Here is an 18,544-nt window from a genome sequence, read left to right as displayed (position 1 = left end):
TATATTAAGCTTAACATGAGTTCATGAAGATGTCTCCAATTCTAATTCATTACCACATGGTCAGAGGCAGTTTTTGTCGTTGTTGTTAATCCTCACCACCACCACCACCACCACCACCACCATCCCCCACCTCAAATATATTTTTTCTATTTATTTTTAGAAAGAGTGGAAAGGAGGGGGAAAGACACAAAGAGAGAAACATTGATATTGATTGGTTGCCTCCCACACGTGTCTCTTGCCTCCTACATGTGTCCCTACCAAGTCTGCAACCAAAGAAGGAGATCAGAATCAAACCCTAGACTAGGGGTGTCGAACTCAATCAGAGAAGGGGCCAAAATCTAAAATCCAGCCTAAATCACGGGCCGAATGGTTTACTGAACAGTCATAAACTGTCATTGTGATGGAAACGCAGCGGAGTGCAGTGATGACAGCGCGGTGGGGGCCACATTGCAAGGCCTGGCGGGACGGATTTGGCCCGAGGGCCTTGTGTTTGACACATGTGCCCTAGACCCTTCATCCCACAGGCCAATGCTTCACATGTGTCAAACACAAGGCCCGCGGGCCAAATCCGTCCCGCCAGGCCTTGCAATGTGGCCCGCACCGCGCTGTCATCACTGCACTCCGCTGCGTTTTCATCACAATGACAGTTTATGACTGTTCAGTAAACCATTCGGCCCGTGATTTAGGCTGGATTTTAGATTTTGGCCCCTTCTCTGATTGAGTTCGATACCCCTACCTGAGCAAAGCATCTCAGGCAGGGGCAATGTTTTGTTTTGTTTTTGTGGGTTTTTGTTTTTGTTTTGTTTTTTTAATCTCAGAGCCATCCTCTCCCCACCAAACACAACATCCATCCCTATTGTTTATTTGTTTTAAAAACATATTTTCAGAAATGAATCACATCTGATAATGACAACTTATTCATAATTAGACCTGAATGTAGTTTTTGAAAATAAAAAAGGTTATTTTTTAATGCCAAAAGTAAATGAAAAAAAAGGTTAACACATGATTACCAGTGAATTCACCTCAAGGATCAGATTTATAAAAAGGCTACTTGAAAGAAAAGAGTTTTCTTCTGGTCAGAATAGCCTGGAAAACTCTGAAATAGATTAACGAAGCCCTATCAAAAAATGAAATATGGCAGGTTGTTTTTTTCCAAATTGGCCACAACAGTGTGTTCTGTGCCACATGTTTTTCTTACAATGTGACCTTGACATTTGTCCCACTGAGAGGATTTGGATGGCACTGTCTCGTCATCAGATGAATATAGAGGATGTGATGCTGCGTGGGTCAGAAAGGTGAGGCGGCTTCTAGTTTGTCCTTGGAAGCACTTGCACGGTAACTCTGAGCTGCCATGTTACGCTGTCCGACTTCACTGAAGCCACCGTGCTGAGAGGAAGCCCGGACTAACTCATGCAGAGAGACCACCCTGAGAAATACTGAAGCTACGTGAGGAGAAAGAAAATCTCCCCACCAAGAGTTTCCTGAATTCCTGACTTAAGGAGACTGTGAGCGATAATATTGGGTAAAACAATTGTTGTTTTAAATTACTAAGCTTTGGGTCAAAACCGGTTTGGCTCAATGGATAGAGCGTCGGCTTGGGGACTGAAAGGTCCCGGGTTCGATTCCGGTCAAGGGCATGTACCTTGGTTGTGGGCATATCCCCAATAGGGGTGTGCAAGAGGCAGCTGATCGATGACTCTCTCTCATCGATGTTTCTAATTCTCTATCTCTCTCCCTTCCTCTCTGTAAAAATCAATAAAATATATTTTAAAAAATTACTAAGCTTTGGGTGGTTTATTTCACACCAAGATTTGCTGGAACATAAAACATATTATATATAAAGTCTCAATAATTAAAGCAATGTGGTACTGGCAGCAAAACAGACCAATCGAAGAGAAAAACGAGAAATGGACCCAAATGCACATAGGAATTTAGCATACATGAGAAGTGGCATTTCAAATCAGCAGGAAAAGTTGGTCTTTTTAATAAATGATGTTGCAACAACTGGTACCTGTCTATAAAAATAAAATTGGATCTATATTTTACATCATGTATATTAAGATAAACTCCAAATGGGTTTAAGATTTAAACCAAAAAAATCAGCCAAAACCAGTTTGGCTCAGTGGTTAGAGCGTCAGCCTGTGGACTGAAAGGTCCCAAGTTCGATTCCGGTCAAGGGGCATGTACCTTGGTTGTGGGCACATCCCCGGTAGCGGGTGTGCAGGAGGCAGCTGGTTGATGTTTCTCTCTCATCGATGTTTCTAGCTCTCTATCCTTCTCCCTTCCTCTGTAAAAAATCAATATATATTTTTAAAAAATCAAACCCATAAAAGAATGAGAAAACATCAGTGAATTACTTTATAACTTTGGAATGGGTAACCTCTCTAACAAAGCCTCAAAACCCACAGACCTTAAAACAAAAGATTAATGAAATTTACAGCAAATAAAAGAAAAGCCCTAAGAGGCAAAAATAAGAGACAATGTCAAAAATAGTTATAATTCATAGATTAGGAATCAATAAAAACATAAAATCCAATGGGCAAAAATTCTGGAAAAGATAACGTTATTTGCACATCACTTGTTATTTGCAGAAATGGTGGAATTGATACCCATTTGGGTGAAATTGTTGTGCAAATTATTCACACACACACACACACACACACACACTGGTGAAATTTAAGGCTGGTTGACTTAGGGCAGTGGACGGCAAACTGGCTCTCAAGCCACATGTGGCTCGTGAGCTGAGGTTTGCTGCTCTGTTGACTAATGAGTTTGCCGACCACTGACTTAGGGGAAGACAATTAAGCTCTCTAAGTTGTCCCTCAAAATTGACATCAAGGCCACCTGAAAAGAAGTGTCAAATGGTCCTCTTTGAAGTAGCAGAGACTCCTTCCACGGAAGCCTGTCAGACAAGAGTAGACTACCTGGGTGTCAATGCACTTATTTCTCAAAATAAACAAAGTGAGAATCCCATCTTTGCTTTTTGGACTTAAGTCATGCTATTATTTATAAACTGTGCAAGACCAGTATGCGAAGTTGAATGCTGCTTTGTTTTCCTTGGTGATTTTTAAGGAAATGGGTAGTCCCAATATGCCTGCCCTCCCCCATTACATTCCTATGTTCTCCTAAAGCATGCCCTTGTGTCTTGGCTCCTAGAATATTCTGAAAAGTATTTAAGACATTTCTTTGTTATGTGCAACCCTAGATGTGGGTATCTTTACATATTTCATAAATGCTTTAACTCCCTACTGTTTGTCACAATTTCTTTGTGAAGAAATTTGTAAAATGTTGCTCAAACAACATTACAAAGTTTTCTTTTTATTGAAATAAAATAGGCAACAATTCTTAAGTCCTGTCTTTGCCTGAAATCAACTTTACCAAGAAATAATTGTTCATGTTGATCAGCAAAGGAAAATAAAAGAAAAAGTACCGGTAATACTTTTCCCTTTTCATTTTTAGGTTCATAGTTGGTAACAATGGCACTTTCACTTAACTTCAGGAGCAGCTAAAGCCACATGTCAATTCAAAAACAGTTTTTGCTGTTCTTTCAGGAAATACTTCTCTAGGGACAGGAAGTTGTCAGCAGATGCTCTTGGGACGTGGGCTGCAGCTCTGTGCCTGAAGTTAGCGGGTGAGCATGCGTGTTTTCACTCCGGGCTGAAAAGAGGTGCCAGGCGTGTATGATGAGCTGTAAGGAAGACTGTAGATGACTTGGGAAGCGATGGCGCTCTTTCTCCTTGTTGAGAAAAGAAAACTCCTGAAAACAAGCCCTTATGTCACATGTGTCAAACACAAGGCCCGCGGGCCAAATCCGTCCCGCCAGGCCTTGCAATGTGGCCCGCACCGCGCTGTCATCACTGCACTCCGCTGTGTTTCCATCACAATGACAGTTTATGACTGTTCAGTAAACCATTCGGCCCGAGATTTAGGCTGGATTTTAGATTTTGGCCCCTTCTCTGATTGAGTTCGACACCCCTACCTTATGTAAAGGAAGCCCCAGTTAATCCAACAAAGCTCTGAATGCATTCCCTTTGGCACAAACTGCTTGACAAAGACCATTTGGCCCCAAGGAACCCCTCGAGGCCAGAAGCTGGAATCAACACCTCACAGAGGGCTCAGGAGGTTCAAAGCTCAGGACCTATTTAAAGCACAGCAGACTTTCACTGGCCTTGGTCAGCATGAAACGTGCCTGATAAAGCAAGCAGAGGTCTTACGAGGAACACCAACACACCTCCATTGCCAGGAATAAGTTACTGAACATTCGCAGGTGCCGGGAACCTTTCCTGATGCCGCCTCATGGACGCTCTGCTGTTTGAGGTAGGTTTCATTGTTATTCTCCTCATTTTACGGAAGAAGACATTGCTGCTTTCTAAGGTTAGTTAAGTGGTGGAGCTCGGCTCTGATCCCAGGCCTGCTCGATGGTCTCACCTAGACAACAAGCAGTTAAAAGTCTCTGCTGGCATTTATAGGAGGCAGCTATGAATGTAATCCTCCTAACTTTAAAAATGATTTCAGAAAGCCAATCGGTATGTACTTAGAAAGCACTAGAGATTTTATTCTGGGAAAATAATAAGCCCAACTCTGTGCTGTGCTATGATGGAGCGGGGCCCCTTTAAAAGGCAAAGACGGACCAGCAGAGACGGGCAGGCACCAATTTTCAGGGTGTCTTGCCTTTAAGGTACACCCGGTCCTTGCTTCACCCCGGGTCACTCTGAAATCCTAGAACCAATAGCCTCCGACACAAATGACTCATTGTTTCTCTGCTTCAAACCGCAGCAAGCCTACTTAGAATACAAAGCACATTTTATGAGAGAAAGCTGCCACCCCAGGCCATAGCCACACATTCCAGCAGCATCCACAGGCTGGGTGAATCACAGGATTGCTTCCTGGTTGGCCAGTCTCACTTTGAATGTTGTGTGAGGATAAAAGCTAGCGACAGCACAATGAACCTCATGATTCAGTCCTCTGACACAGGTACGAGAGGGAAACTTCTGAAGGCAGAGTCCCCCAACTCCCACCCTTTGGACCTAAAGATATATTGGGGTTTTGCCATTTCCATTCTTGCCTCCACCCTGATGAAGGGGTGCTGGGGCAACAAGAGGAGAAAGTGGGCTTCTGGGCCCCATGGAGAGACATGCCTCCTTCCTGGCTTACGTAGTGCTGCCACCAGAGGAATCTCCCCAAACTCTAGGGGTTTCAGGTGGGGAAGGACGTTTCTGATTCCCATAACTGTGGGAGAGATGACTATTCCTATTGTGCGGGGAGGGGATACCACAATGGGGACACCGCCCAGCTGGTTGGCCACCTCTGGCCATTTGCCTGGCATGACACCCGTCTGCTGAGGGTGTGGCAGTCCCCTGCCAGGTCTGCTGAGCTTTGATCCTCCTAGACCCAGTTACCCCAGAGATAACTGAACAAGGAGGGGCACCGACTGCTGCCTCGTCACACTGGGTGCGCCTGGTGTCTGTGTATCCACGGTGGCAGGATGGAGCTGGTGGCTGGGGACGAAGTTGTCCCGTGAACCTGGATGCTGGATCTGATGTGGTAACCATTTGAGGTAATGACACTGGAGTTTCAGGGTGGTGTGTTTGGGGCTGTAAGCGGCCTGGTGAGCTCTCCCTCGGGGCTTCATGGAATACCTGACAGACTCGTCCGCCTTGAGGAAGTGAGCAAACCCTAGAAGCTGCAATCTCAAGGCATTTCCTCAGTCTCAGGCCTGGGTCTGGGAAGCTCCTGCGGGGATATAACCTTTGAGCTTACCTTAGTGCATGCATGTCATACTCAAAGGCTAACACGCACCCTAGCCGGTTTGGCTCAGTGGATGGAGCTGTCTGCCTGCCAACTGAAGGGTCCCAAGTTGGATCCCGGGAAAGGGCACATGCCCAAGTTTCAGGCTTGATCCCCAGTAGGGGGCGTGCAGGAGGCAACCGATCAATGATTCATCATTGATGTTTCTATCTCTCCCTTCCTTTCTGAAATCAATAAATTACATATATATATATATATATATATATATATATATATATATATATATATATATATATATATAGGCTAACACGGGCCAAATAAACAAGGTTTAAGTTTATGTGGGCTGCAAAAAAAAAAACAACAAAAAAAATAAGAGCTTTAATTTTCTTAGAAATGTAGGTTTATTTCGAGAGACATGCTGAATATAAAAGGCTGAAATAAATGAGTAATCATTAACATTAAAATAATATAAAATTTTAACAAAAATTAATCTTTTTTCTTGAACATTAACTTACCAGACACTGAATAACTGCACAAATGAATAAGCGTAACACAAATAAACCCATTTAAAAAAATATATATATTTTATTGATTTTGTACAGAGAGGAAGGGAGAGAGATAGAGAGTTAGAAACACGATGAGAGAGAGTCATCAATCAGTTGCCTCTTGCACATCCCCTACTGGGGATATGCCCACAACCAAAGTACATGCCCTTGACTGGAATCGAACCCGGATCCCTGCAGTCCCCAAGCCGACGCTCTATCCATTGAGCTAAACCAGTTTCGGCTAAACCCATTTTTCTTGTTCTCCAAAAGCGAAATATTTCCTGTTGCGCACACCAAACAAGTTAACACAAGACTAATGACATGGCCGTCGACTGCTAAAATATTCGCTGCTGGTATTAGTGGAGAGACATGGTACGCTTGCGCGTAAGGTGTGTAAGGGAAACGAATGCAACACGATTATAGTCATCAGTCATTAGCGAACATTGTAGTTTGTTATTCATAATTGTGTGTAATTGGATATTGTAAAAATTAAGTTACAGAGCTTTTATTAAAACGTTTCTTACATACCGTTATATTGGCTGGGCCACAAAAATATTTGTTGTGGGCCGCATGTTTCCATCAAGTTTCAAGCCCAGTCCCTGCTAAATGCTGGGGCATCTCCACATCATCAATGGCAGAGCAGGAATGGGGAAGGCCAGCCCCTGGGGAGGGTGGGGCTGAACTGCAGGGAGCCCTAGGGAGCTGCTGACTCTACAGCCAGGAGGCTGGAAGTGGCTGGAAGTGGCTGGAAGAAGTGGCTGGAAGTGGCTGGAAACAGGCAGGTCCCTTCAGAGGTTTGCAGAGAAGAAGGAGTCCTCTATCTACTCAAAGGAGCACCTGTTCACAATAGAAGAGAGGTTCCTGCACTCAGCGTGCAAAGGGTTAACACCAGTTCTTAACCCAGAGGGAGTGAGTGAGCCCCGTGGAAATCTAACCACTCATCAGACAGTTTTTATTGGGCACCTTGTACATGCCAGGCCTGTGAGCCTATTTGTGACTGGATGTACATGTGCATGTCCCTGTTCCCATCAGCTTCTCAAAAGGGAGCTACACTACCCCTAAGGCGAAGACCCCGGTCCACAGCAGGGAGGTGCTGGGTCAGATGGGGGAGGAAGTGGGTGCGAGGCGGGGAATCCAGGCACCCCCTTCTTTCTCTTGCTCACTATCCATTTCCTTCGGGAAATATAATCAGATCTTTGAAAGGCAGTGATAGCTTTCTGTCACTCCAAATGACTGTGAGGATTCAAACACTTTGATTGCAAATCTTACTCATGGGAGCCACTAAGAAAGAAATTCTGAGATGTTCTAAATTAATTCACAGTGTCCGGAGACTGAGAGAAAGAGAAGGAACTATTGTATTAGTCTATTATAATGGCTGCAGACCGGCTAACAAGAGACTCTCACACTCCTGTTTCGCCTGTTGGAATTTTGGATTAATTTCCAGATGGCTACTTCCCAAAATTATTTTAGTTAGGCCCCATCTCATGCCAGGAGTGCATCCCCCCTTCCCAGCCCTCCACTCCTACCCACTTGTTTACAAAAGGGCTTTCCAGACTGATGCCCCTGTGACGTATAGACATAGACTTTCTTCCTCTCTCTCTCTCTCTCTCTCTCTCTCTCTCTCTCTCTCTCTCTCTCTCTCTCTCTCTCTTTCTTTCTTTCAATATGTTTTATTGATTTTCCACAGAGAGCTAAAAACGTCGATGAGAAACATAGACCAGCTGCCTCCTGCACACCCCCCACCAGGGATGTGTCCGGAACCCATGTGCATGCCCTTGCCTGGAATCAAACTTGGGACCTTTCAGTCCGCAGATCAATGCTCTATCCACTGAGCCAAACCAGTTTTGGCTAGACATGGATATTTCTTCATGAGGACTTAGCTATCCCAAAGCTGGCCCTCTTTACCTTCCCCCACCCCTTTACCTATAGCTCAGGGAAGTTCTTTCAGGCAGGTATACCTGTCTTCTCCCTTCCACCTACTTGATGTATAAAAGGCTTGCAAAACTCAGGGATGGGGACGTGCTGCCTTTTCTATGCAGCCATGCTGCTGGTGGTTTAGACTCCATGCCTAAGGATCCACCTTGGGCTAGCATTTTGGCTCGGGAAAACTTTTCTCATAAAAGACTTACAGCCGTGGAAGTTAAACATTTTTAGTTTAACAGAGCAGAGGGATGTCGTTGGGATATATAACTGGAAAGATGCTGGGCCTAGAGTCAGAAGACATGGGTTTGAATACTGACTCTGCCATGTATTAGTGGAGCCATTAGCACAGGCGTCTTCAAACTACGGCCCGCAGAGGAGTCTGATCCGGCCCGCCAGGTTTTTTGGGCAGTGAGCGCAGCCGAGGTGTTACAGTAGGAATTAGTAGTTCATATAGTCTGGCCCTCCAGCTCTCTGAGGGACCGTGATCTGGCCCCCACTTTAAAAAGTTTGAGGACGCCTGCTAGCATGTTATCATGAGAATGATATCTGATGCAGAAGGTTGAGTTAATCACACGCTTCAGATAACAGTAAGACCCCCATGGGTCTGTAGGCTCCACCTTAGAACCACTCGAAGATTCATATCCCTGGGCTTGTCTTTATCAAGAATTGCATCTCCTGGTAACCTCCTTTTCCTTATGCCGCCATCTGCTCTTCACTTCTTACTCTTCCAACATACTCTCTCCAGTCCACCAGCAATTTCTCCTAAAATCCATTGATCCTACCACTTTTTCAGGGTTCCTCACACCTCCCCATCCTCTCCTCACTTCCCTCATTACTGGGCCCAGCTTGCCTACAAATCCCACCCTCTCTCCATCTTCCCCCACCTGCACTTGGAGTGGCTAGAAAACAAAGACACTTAGTCACCCTAACTGACCACTCACTCCAAGGTGCTACCTGTGAGCCTATCCCATGCTGGCAGGCTCTGGATGACCAATTCACACCTTTTCTTTCTCTTTGAACCCAGAGCCACTGTACTCTCAGCTGATGACATTGCTTCCTATTTCTCTGGAAAAACAGAAGTCCTGGGAAGAAAGCTTCCTAAGGCTCCCATCATTTCACTGTATGCTCCGCCTTCCTCAGAGGGACTCTCCCTGCTCTGGCCCAAGGTCAACCCTCCACCAGAGCACTTGACCCCATACCTCTCATGTCCTTCAGGACTTCACACTCTTCTCTCTTTCTTCTGCATCATCAATTTTCTCTCTCTCCTGAATTATTCAGGCCAGCTTACACACATGGTATAACAGCTCCTAGCCTAAAAAAATAAAATCCTCCATGATTGAACCCTCGCCTCTAGTGTCTGCACCACTTCTCTGCTCCTTTAAACATTTATTTATTTGAGAGAGAGAGGGAGAGAGAGAGAGAGAGAGAGAGAGAGAGAGAGAGAGAGAGAGAGAGAGAGAGAGAGAGAGGAAGAAGGAGGAGGAGGAGAGAGAAAGAGAAATCAATTTGTTGGTCTACTTACATATGCATTCATTGGATGATTCTTGTATGTGCTCTGACTGGGAATCAAACCTGCGACCTTGTTGTATAAGGACAACACTAACCAACTGAGCTACCCAGCCAGGACTTCTCTGATGCTTTTATAGCAAAATTCTTTGAAGAAGTGATCACCACTTCCTCTATTGCTCCAGTCAGGCATTCGTCCTCACATTATTGAAACTGCTCTTACCCAAGTCACCAGTGACCTCTACCTGGCCAATTTCAAGGTCAGTTCTCAATCTGTATCTCAGTTGCCCTATCACCAGTATTTGACATAACTGACCAAGCTCTTGACCTTGAAATACTTTCTTCTCTGGTCTCCAGGACACTCTCTCACGTCTGTCTCCCACCATGCCTCGGTCTCCTTTTCTGCTCCCCCTCAGCCCCTCTCTCCCTCCTGCTGTGCTCTAGAAGTCAGCCCTCAGCCTTCTCTCTGTTCACCTAGAGAACTGGCTTCGAAAATCATCCACATTTTGCTGCTGCCCAAATTTTTTATTTCTAGCCTTAATCTCCCCCTGCATTATGGCCAAATTTATGCTATTGCCTACTTAGGATGCTGCCTGGATATCTCTCAGGCATCTCACATCTAACATGAGATCCTGGTGACCCTCCCAAACCTCTCCTTTCTGGAGTCTTTCCACTTGAGTAAAGGACATCTCTATCCTACTAGCTGCTCAGGACAAAACTTTGGAGTTCTTGGTGGTCCCTTCCTTTTTCTCAAACCCAGCATCCAGTCCGCAAATCACCTAGCCTTCACCTTCAAAAAATATCGAGGACCTGAGCACTTCTCCCCATTTCTACCAGAGCACCCTGAGACCACAGTCTCTCTCCTGGACGATAGTAACAGCTTCCTAACTGGCCTCCCTGCTTCTACCCTGGCTTCCTCTAGTCCATTCTTTACACAGACGCCAAAGAATATTCCCCCAGTCCTCTGCTTAGATCATCAGTGGTTTCCCATCTCGTGGAGGGAAGGACCTGATGAGGCCCCCCATGAGCTGACAGCCCCCCCAGTTATTCTTCACATGTCTCCCCACTTACTGTGCTCCATCCAGCTGGGCTCCTGATGTTGCTTGAACAAGCCAGCCTGCTCCTGCCTATCAGGGCTGTTTCCACTTTCTGGAATGCTCTTCCCCTAGATGAGCATGTTTGCAGTCTCCCTCTTATTCAGATCTCAGCTCAAACATCCCCTCTTCGGGGAGTCCTCCCTTTTTCTGACGAATGGAAAGTAGCAGCCCCCTCCACAGCTCCCTATCACCCGAAGCTATTGGATTTATGCATAGCCCTCACCAGGATCTGAAATGATCTTATTTATTTGTTGTGTATTGTCTGTCTTCCCCTCCAGAATGAAAGCTGTATGGTGGCGGGAATTCTGTTCCCAGCAGCTAGCACAGTGCCTACCACAAGTTACCAGGGCTGCCATGGGAGGTGGTAAAGATTGCTCCCTGCACCAGAGCTCTGGCTGAGGGGCCAGTGGTGCTGAGATCCAGCTTGATCTCTGCTCGCCGTGCTGTGGGGGACCCAACAGGTTGTCCTCTGCTGTATTCCAATGTGTGTCTATGGGCTGGCTGTGGCTCTGTGATGGGTGATCAATAAAAACTCATAAAATAAATGGATGTGCAAACCATTCCTTGCTTTATTCTGTGGAACGTTTTGCGAATTTCCTTCTTATGGCTGTGTTTTCTTCATCGATTGTCGGGCTAATTAATATCTAATAGTTTAGTTATGAAGATTAAATGAAATAGTTCAATAAAAAGCTGGCACAGGTATGATTTCATTTGTAGGGAATATCCAGGACAGGCAAATCCATAGAGATAGAAAGCAGATTTGCTGGAGCCTGGAGTACAGGGGAAATGAGTGAGTGCTTAATGGGCAGGGGTATCCTTTTGGTGTGACAAAAATATTTTAGAACTAGATACAGTGATGGCTATACAACCTTTTGAATATACTCAGTGCCACTAAATTGTGTACTAAAATGGTGAAATTTGTGTGATGTGAACTAGGTTATGTTTTATAAATACCTCAATTTTAAAAACAAACAGACAAAACAGTACAGGTGTTCAATGAATACCCTTTGAATCCCACGATCTCCTTGCTTCAAAATCAAAAGCAAAACCCTAAAACTTCCCGGCTTCTCACTGTCCCATTACGGGTAGTATTCACTGATAGATCCTCCCTTCCCCCAACTGATGGACGGAGCATGATGTAATCTGCACCTGCGGCCTGGACATTCATGAGCACCTAACCAGGCACCTTATATGGACTGTACATTGACCCACCAATCAGCACCTGCCAAATACCCTAAGCCCCCCCGGTTCCTAAGCACCTAAGTGCCTAATCATGTGCCTGATATGAAACCATCAATCAGCGCGTGCCAAGTAACCCTAAGCCCATCCCTCCCCATTCCTCCACTCAAAGGCATCCTTCTCCTCTAATAAAGCTTGTAGTTCTGGATTTCGGCCCTCTGTCTCGTCTTTCATTCACTCTCCTCTGATTATTTCAGAAGGAGTTATTGGTGCCGTTTTAGATGTTGGTAACTTGAAGAGGAATGAGACAGATGCAGACCCTAGCCCCAGAGTTTCCAAGCTCACAAGAGGCCCCACCAAATAGAGAAAAACGCAATAGTGGTGGTCAGGGCAAAGGGAGAGAAGCGCCAGGTCTGAGGAGGCACCGAGGGTGGGAGGAGGAACCCAGACTAGGAGAGTAGGGGAAGGCCATCTATACACAGAGGCACCTAACTAGGGCCCGAGTGAGGAGTAGGTCTGGGGAAAATTATCCTGGGAGATGATGGACACGTTGGGGGAGGGGCTGAAGGAGAGAGGGGAGGGGCCCCAGGAGCTGGGCATGCAGAGCCTGGGAGAGGAGAGCCTGGTGGGTTCCAGGAGCAGAGAACAGTTTGGTGAGGCTGGAGGAGAGAGCATGAAAGGTAAGCACCAGGTGAGGTGGGAGACCTAGGAAGGAGCCATTGGGAGAGTTCAGATTCCATGTTAAAAATTCCAAAGTCCTGCAAGGTCCCCCACTTTGTAGCCACAGTTCCGGCTTGCCCCGCTTGCAACCCCTGGGCGCAGCCCCTGTTGGGGCTGTGGCCCGAGGGACCCCGTGAAGTCCTGTGCCCTCATGACTTAGCTCACACAATCCTTCCTCCCTCACACAGTCACCGAGAGCCTGCCCTGTGCCAGGCGCCGGCAGCCCGGAGACTGTTAAAACCTGGTTCCACCCTACAGAGCTGCTGGGTTAATGGGGAGGCAGCACAGGGAGAAATTATAACCGGACAATCAATGAGTCCGTGCTGCCAGTCCCTACTTGAGCCAATTAAGCAGGGACAGGGTTGAATCACATGAGCGTTTATTCCAAAACTGTCGGCAGTATGGGAGAGCAGCAGGTCATCCACAAAAGTCTGCTCTGCCCCCACCATAAGCCAGCTGCTTATATTGGGTAGAAGGACAAAGATTACGTGGGGAAGTAGGCAAAAGGGTACAGACGGGGAGGGTGGGCCATGGGCCGCATGTCCAGGTGAGCTCCCAGGTCCCACGTGCAACTCCCAGCCAGGTTAGACGCGCCTTCTTTCACCGGAACAGAACCATCGCAGCGATGATTAAGATTTCTTACAATCAGCCGAAACCAGTTTGGCTCAGCGGTAGAGTGTTGGTCTGCGGACTGAAAGGTCCCGGGTTCGATTCTGGTCAAGGGCATGTACATTGGTTGCGGGCACATCCCCGGTAGGGGGTGTGCAAGAGGCAGCTGGTTGATGTTTCTCTCTCATCAATGTTTCTAGCTCTCTATCTCTCTCCCTTCCTCTCTGTAAGAAAAATTAATAAAATATATTTTTTAAAAAAGATTTCTTACAGTCATAGCTGGGCCCCAGTATTCTATTTCTGCCCCTATCGAAATCATTACAAGATACACAGAGAAATGCTGTGACAGAGGGTGTGCAGGGCATGCAGGAGAGAGAGTGATGAGAGAGAATGCTGGGACATCGCCACCTGGAGGGAGCGAGCTTGTCTGAGGCAGTGGTAGACTGGGGGCTCAGGGAAAAGTGACTCCTGAACCCATATCTTCAAGGACAAGGAGTGGAACAAAAGGGAGATTCAGAGCCTGGCTTTGTGGGGTCACAGGATCCTTGAGATCCAGGTGAAAGGCTTAAAACCTCTAAACACATACACACCATAACCTCCCCTCCCCGCAAAGATACATATACCATCCCCAAAAGACCTCTGAACTCACACTGCCCATGGACCTGCACATCCACTCTACACACACACACACACACACACACACACACACACACACACTTGCAGGCAATGTTGAGTGTGTCCTTGGCCTCTCTGGCTTTGCCCGGAAAGAATGCCCAACCCCCCTGCCTCGCGGTTCCGGCCCACCGCCTTCCCAGGTCTGCAAAGCTTCCTCCTCAGCTCCGGACTTTGGACCTGTCATGGGAAAGTCACAGCTAACCTGGGCCTGAGCGCAGCCCGCTGAAGTGTCCGCCCCTTCTAGGGCCCATAGGGCCACCCCTTCCTCTCAGGATCCCAACAGCTCCAGCCCACCCCCCTCTCCCCAGGGATGGGGGTGGGGGTGAGGCCTGGGCTGTCAGGTTCTCCGCAAAAGCAGGGGAAGATGTAGTTAGTGAGCCTCCCCGTTGTGGGCGTTGCCTGCTGCCCTGCCCTCCGCCCTCCCCGGCAGCCTCTGCCCCACCGGCTGCGTCCCCAGGTGAGTCAGGCGCGGTGCTGGCCCGCCCACTATCTGCAGGCCCAGCCGGAAGCTTCCTCCACCGGCTGTGCACAGTTCCTACAGGTGAGGAGCAGAGGGGAAGCACTGGGGGGCTGGGAGGAGGGGCCCACAAATCCCCGAGGGCTCCTGGGAGCAGGAGAGGAGCTACAAATCAGGGTGTGTGTGTGTGTCTGAGGATCCGAGGAGGTGTGGGGACTGCCTGTGGGTGTGGGGAAATGTCCTTGGGAAGAAACCACCGGGTCAGGGTAGGAAGGAAAGGAACAAGAGTAAAAGAAAGGTCAAGTGGAGCTCAGTTCATTTCAACGTAACGGAATCTTATTTTTCTGAGGACCCAGTGCACAGTGTGGGGCCCACAGGAGGCACCCATTGAATGTTATTCATTTTCCCCTCCGTTCTGATTTCTTCTGTCCCTGCCCTCTCCCCCACTCCCAGCTTCACTCTAAGCTCTGTCCCTCACTCAACTCACAAACTGGCTCTGAGCAGCCGAGTGCCAAGCTCTCTGGCAGTCCCCAGTCCCGGGCACAGGTTTCATCAGCCCGTCTTTGCCCCCAGGGAGCTGCCCATCTAGTAACTGGCCAGTTCTGACTGGTAGTTCACAGTTGAGGCCAGTGAAAGGGGTCACACCGAGGGGCTCTGTACAACCTCACCATCGACTGGTGGGGCCTGATTTAGCATTGGTGATGGTGGACACACACACACACACACACACACACACACAAAAAAAAAAACTGAGAAGGGAGGGGGTGACTGGGAAAGAGGATGGGTGAGGTGGGAGGTGTCTGTGTGGGGGTGGGAGGGAGCTGTGGGAAGAGGAAGAAGAGTTTGTCCTGAGGGCCTTGAGCTGGATTGCGTGGCTGAGGAATTTGCATGCAGCACTGGGTGTGGGGAGCTCTGGAAGGATTTCTAAGGAGGGGAGTGAGGGGGGTCAGATTGGGGCTTTAGGCCCATCACTTGGGGAAAGGACTAGAGAGATGGGGCCAGACCAGTGGGAGGTTATTGTAAGAGTTAAGATACAAGATGAAGGCAGCTTGGACTGGGGAGGTGGCAGTGGGTTGCCAAGGAGGGGACTAGTCATTCCAGGGGTATTTAGAAGAACTGATGGACGTGGTGACAAGTTGGTGGTGAGGAGGGAAGGTCTCGTTAAAGTATTGGTATAAAAGACTATGGGGGAGTACGCCCCTAAACTACGTGCCTATCTCCTGGGTCAGTGGTCGGCACACTGCAGCTCGAGAGCCACAGGCGGCTCTTTGGCCCCTTGAGTGTGGCTCTTCCACAAAATGCCACGTACAGTGGGATTGAAACTTCGTGGCCCACGCGCAGAAGTCGGTTTTCGGCTCTCAAAAGAAATTTCAATTGTTGTACTGTTGATATTTGACTCTGTTGATAATGAGTTTGCCGACCACTGTCCTAGGTACTTAGGTTGGATACTTCTCCCCAGGAGTATCTGATTTAAGTATTTCACCTGCAGATAATCTCTAGTCCCAGCTGGTCCTCCAACAGGTACTTCCCTAACCCAGGTGCTCTTCCTCTATATACTCCCTAGATTCTGGTGTTGCTTCCCCCACCCCCCCTTCCCCATTCAGGTATTTCTGAGTCTAGATCAGTGGTTCTCAACCCACTACCACTTCCCCAGTCCAAGGTGCCTTCATCTTGTACCTTAACTCTAACAGTAACCGCCCAGCTGGTCTGGCCCCATCTCTAGTCCATTTCCCCAGAGTGATGGGCCTAAAGCACCAATCTAACCCCCCACCCCACTTCCTTGTTAGTTGTCCAGTCTCCTGCGACTGAGAGTATGGCGTGCTACGTGTGCCCCGTGGCCGTCCCTGACAGCCACACATGTGTGTGTATGTTTCAGGATCTGTGCCCCAGGGCTGCCTGTCACCTGGGACCTGCTTGAAGCCAGTGTCTTCCAGCTACTCCATGAGTGACACGAACCAGAGTGAGTAGCAGTGAGGGAAGCTGAAGAGGGGGGCGGTTTCCCCTTAGATGCTGGGGTTCGAGGAAGGACCCTGCCCCCACTCCTCTTGGTCTCCCTAGGGAGCCCATCTGGAGCCCATTCATAATGCTGTCCCTTTCTCTGCAGCCATTGTGGGACCCTCGGGACTCCCCACGGTATCAGCCATGACCCCTGGGCCAGGCTCTGGGGCCCGGGCATGGCCTGTGCTGGTGGGGGTTGTGTTGGGAGCTGTGGTCCTCTCTCTCCTCATTGCGCTTGCTGCCAAATGCCACCTCTGCCGCAAGTACCGCATCAGCTACCAGCACCGCCCACTGCCCAGGACAAGGAAGGGGATCTGTCCGGAGGCCGGTGAAGATGATGATGATGATGGCTTCATTGAGGACAATTACATTCAGCCTGGGGCCAGCGAGCTGGGGACAGAAGGTAGCAGGCACCATTTCTCCCTCTGAACCCTGACCTTTGGACACCCCTGCCGGACAGCTTTAGAATTGTAAATACTATAATACAATGAACCTCAGGGATGGAGGTGGCTAGGATTTAAGGGCTCACCAGGGATTGAGCAATTCTTCCATCTCTGACACAAGCCACCAAAGTGACAATGACCCTCTCTTGCTCAATAACTCTCAATGGCTCCCTGCTATTCTCAGGATAAAGCCTATCAAGGACCTGACTATGGAAATGAGGCCTCTGTCCGTCTCTTGGTTTGCATCCTTCCTGCTTAACTAGTTATTATTATATATCAGTTGATAAAACATTTAGCAGACGAAAATCAGTGTGCCAAGTTTCTTATTGAATTTTTTCCCCTATCAATAAAGTGTGTAATCTAAATAGTTATAACATATTCTGTTTTTGACAGGTATTAATAAATCTATTTTTATTTCCAATAAAAATTAAAAGCTGCTCGTTTTTGATTTTCCTGACCTGGAACTGGTGCATCAAAGTGTTCTTTGTTACGGAGCTGGAAGATACTGCTGGGCCCTGCCCCACCCCCAGTGAGCCCCTCCCTCTCATAACACCCTGTGAGCTTCTCTCCCATCACCCTTGCCACATTTTACCTTAATCTTTATTGCAATTTGCACTTCTTTTTTACTGTGCATGTCCTTACAGCTAGACTGTGAGCTCCCTGAGGCCACAGGCTCTGTCTCATTTGTGTCCTCAAGAGTCTTGCACAAGGCAAATGCTAACTAAATACTTGGAAAGTTTATTGAATTACTGTGGACTCAGGAGTACGTAGGTGAGAAGGGTAAGGGAGTGCAGCTGATTGTGAAAAACTTGATTAAGCACTTGTCAGGAAAAGATTAGGGTCACAGCTGCTGGTGGAATATTGGGGCAAGGGAGACAGTGAAGCTTCATCCTTTGCTTCTTTTGCAAGCAATGGAAAGGAATCCTGGCTTTTGCACAGAATTAAAGGGACAGCTGACTTGGGAGGACAGGAAGCAGGTAGTCCCAGCAGCCCGAGGTCAGGCATGGTACCTCTAATGCTTTGTCATGTATGGGTATCGATGAGACTCCGAGCCTGGGACTCCGAAACTCTCAGTTCCGAGTTTTAAGAACAAAGGTGAGAGAATCTGATTGGCCCGGTGTGGATCCAGTATCCACCACAGGTCCAGCCAGCTGTGACCAGTGAGAGCAGGCTCCTATAGCTAAGGTGACCAGATGTCCCGCTTTTGGCGGGACAGTCCCGATTTTTAACAATTCCGCGTCCTGCGGCATTTTAAAAAAGTCCCAATTTTTGGAAAAATCGGGACTTTTTTAAAACGCCGCGGGATGCAGGACAAATTGTTAAAAATCGAGACATCTGGTCACCTTACCTATAGCACATATGTGATTTGGAAGCCCACCTGTCTGTTCCAGGTCAATCCCAGACAAGGGGAAGTCATGAACCAGGCAGCCATCCACATTGTGTCCACCCGGATGCTGCATTAGCCTTTAGAAAGAGCTAGCAGAGAAGGAAAGGGAGGGATGACTAACTTGAGAAAAAGGCAGGAGGGCTGGAGCTGGAGCATAGGGTTTGAGGGGTGCCATGAGGCCACAGGCTATGTCTCATTTGTGTCCTCAGAATCTTGCACAAGGCAGATGCTAAATAAATACTTGGAAAATGTATTGA

At 47.8% G+C, this 18,544-nt stretch overlaps 1 protein-coding gene and 2 long non-coding RNA genes across 3 annotated transcripts; 2 read left to right on the top strand and 1 right to left on the bottom strand.

The window, feature by feature from the left end:
• Nucleotides 1–1,732: 1,732 nt before the first annotated feature.
• LOC118724091 lies at nucleotides 1,733–16,230 on the bottom strand. The gene is made up of 3 exons (XR_004989482.2): nucleotides 16,096–16,230; nucleotides 5,796–5,800; nucleotides 1,733–1,743 (listed from the first exon to the last, which is right to left on the bottom strand). It is a non-coding gene; the product is annotated as an uncharacterized LOC118724091 (long non-coding RNA).
• Nucleotides 4,846–11,364, top strand: LOC123652727. Its single transcript, XR_006742203.1, has 3 exons — nucleotides 4,846–4,974; nucleotides 5,485–5,557; nucleotides 9,241–11,364. It is a non-coding gene; the product is annotated as an uncharacterized LOC123652727 (long non-coding RNA).
• CUNH1orf210 (chromosome unknown C1orf210 homolog) lies at nucleotides 14,224–17,328 on the top strand. Its single transcript, XM_036447005.2, has 3 exons — nucleotides 14,224–14,543; nucleotides 16,336–16,419; nucleotides 16,564–17,328. Exons 2-3 carry the CDS (start codon nucleotides 16,401–16,403, stop codon nucleotides 16,884–16,886), a joined length of 342 nt encoding a protein of 113 aa, XP_036302898.1. The 5' UTR covers nucleotides 14,224–14,543; nucleotides 16,336–16,400; the 3' UTR covers nucleotides 16,887–17,328.
• The last annotated feature ends 1,216 nt before the right edge of the window (nucleotides 17,329–18,544 follow it).

The sequence above is a fragment of the Pipistrellus kuhlii genome, unplaced genomic scaffold (genome assembly GCF_014108245.1).
Source record: "Pipistrellus kuhlii isolate mPipKuh1 unplaced genomic scaffold, mPipKuh1.p scaffold_m20_p_2, whole genome shotgun sequence".
NCBI lineage: Eukaryota > Metazoa > Chordata > Mammalia > Chiroptera > Vespertilionidae > Pipistrellus > Pipistrellus kuhlii.
The sequence above is the reverse complement of the archived record's forward strand: the minus strand, read 5'-3'. Positions and strand labels throughout refer to the sequence as shown.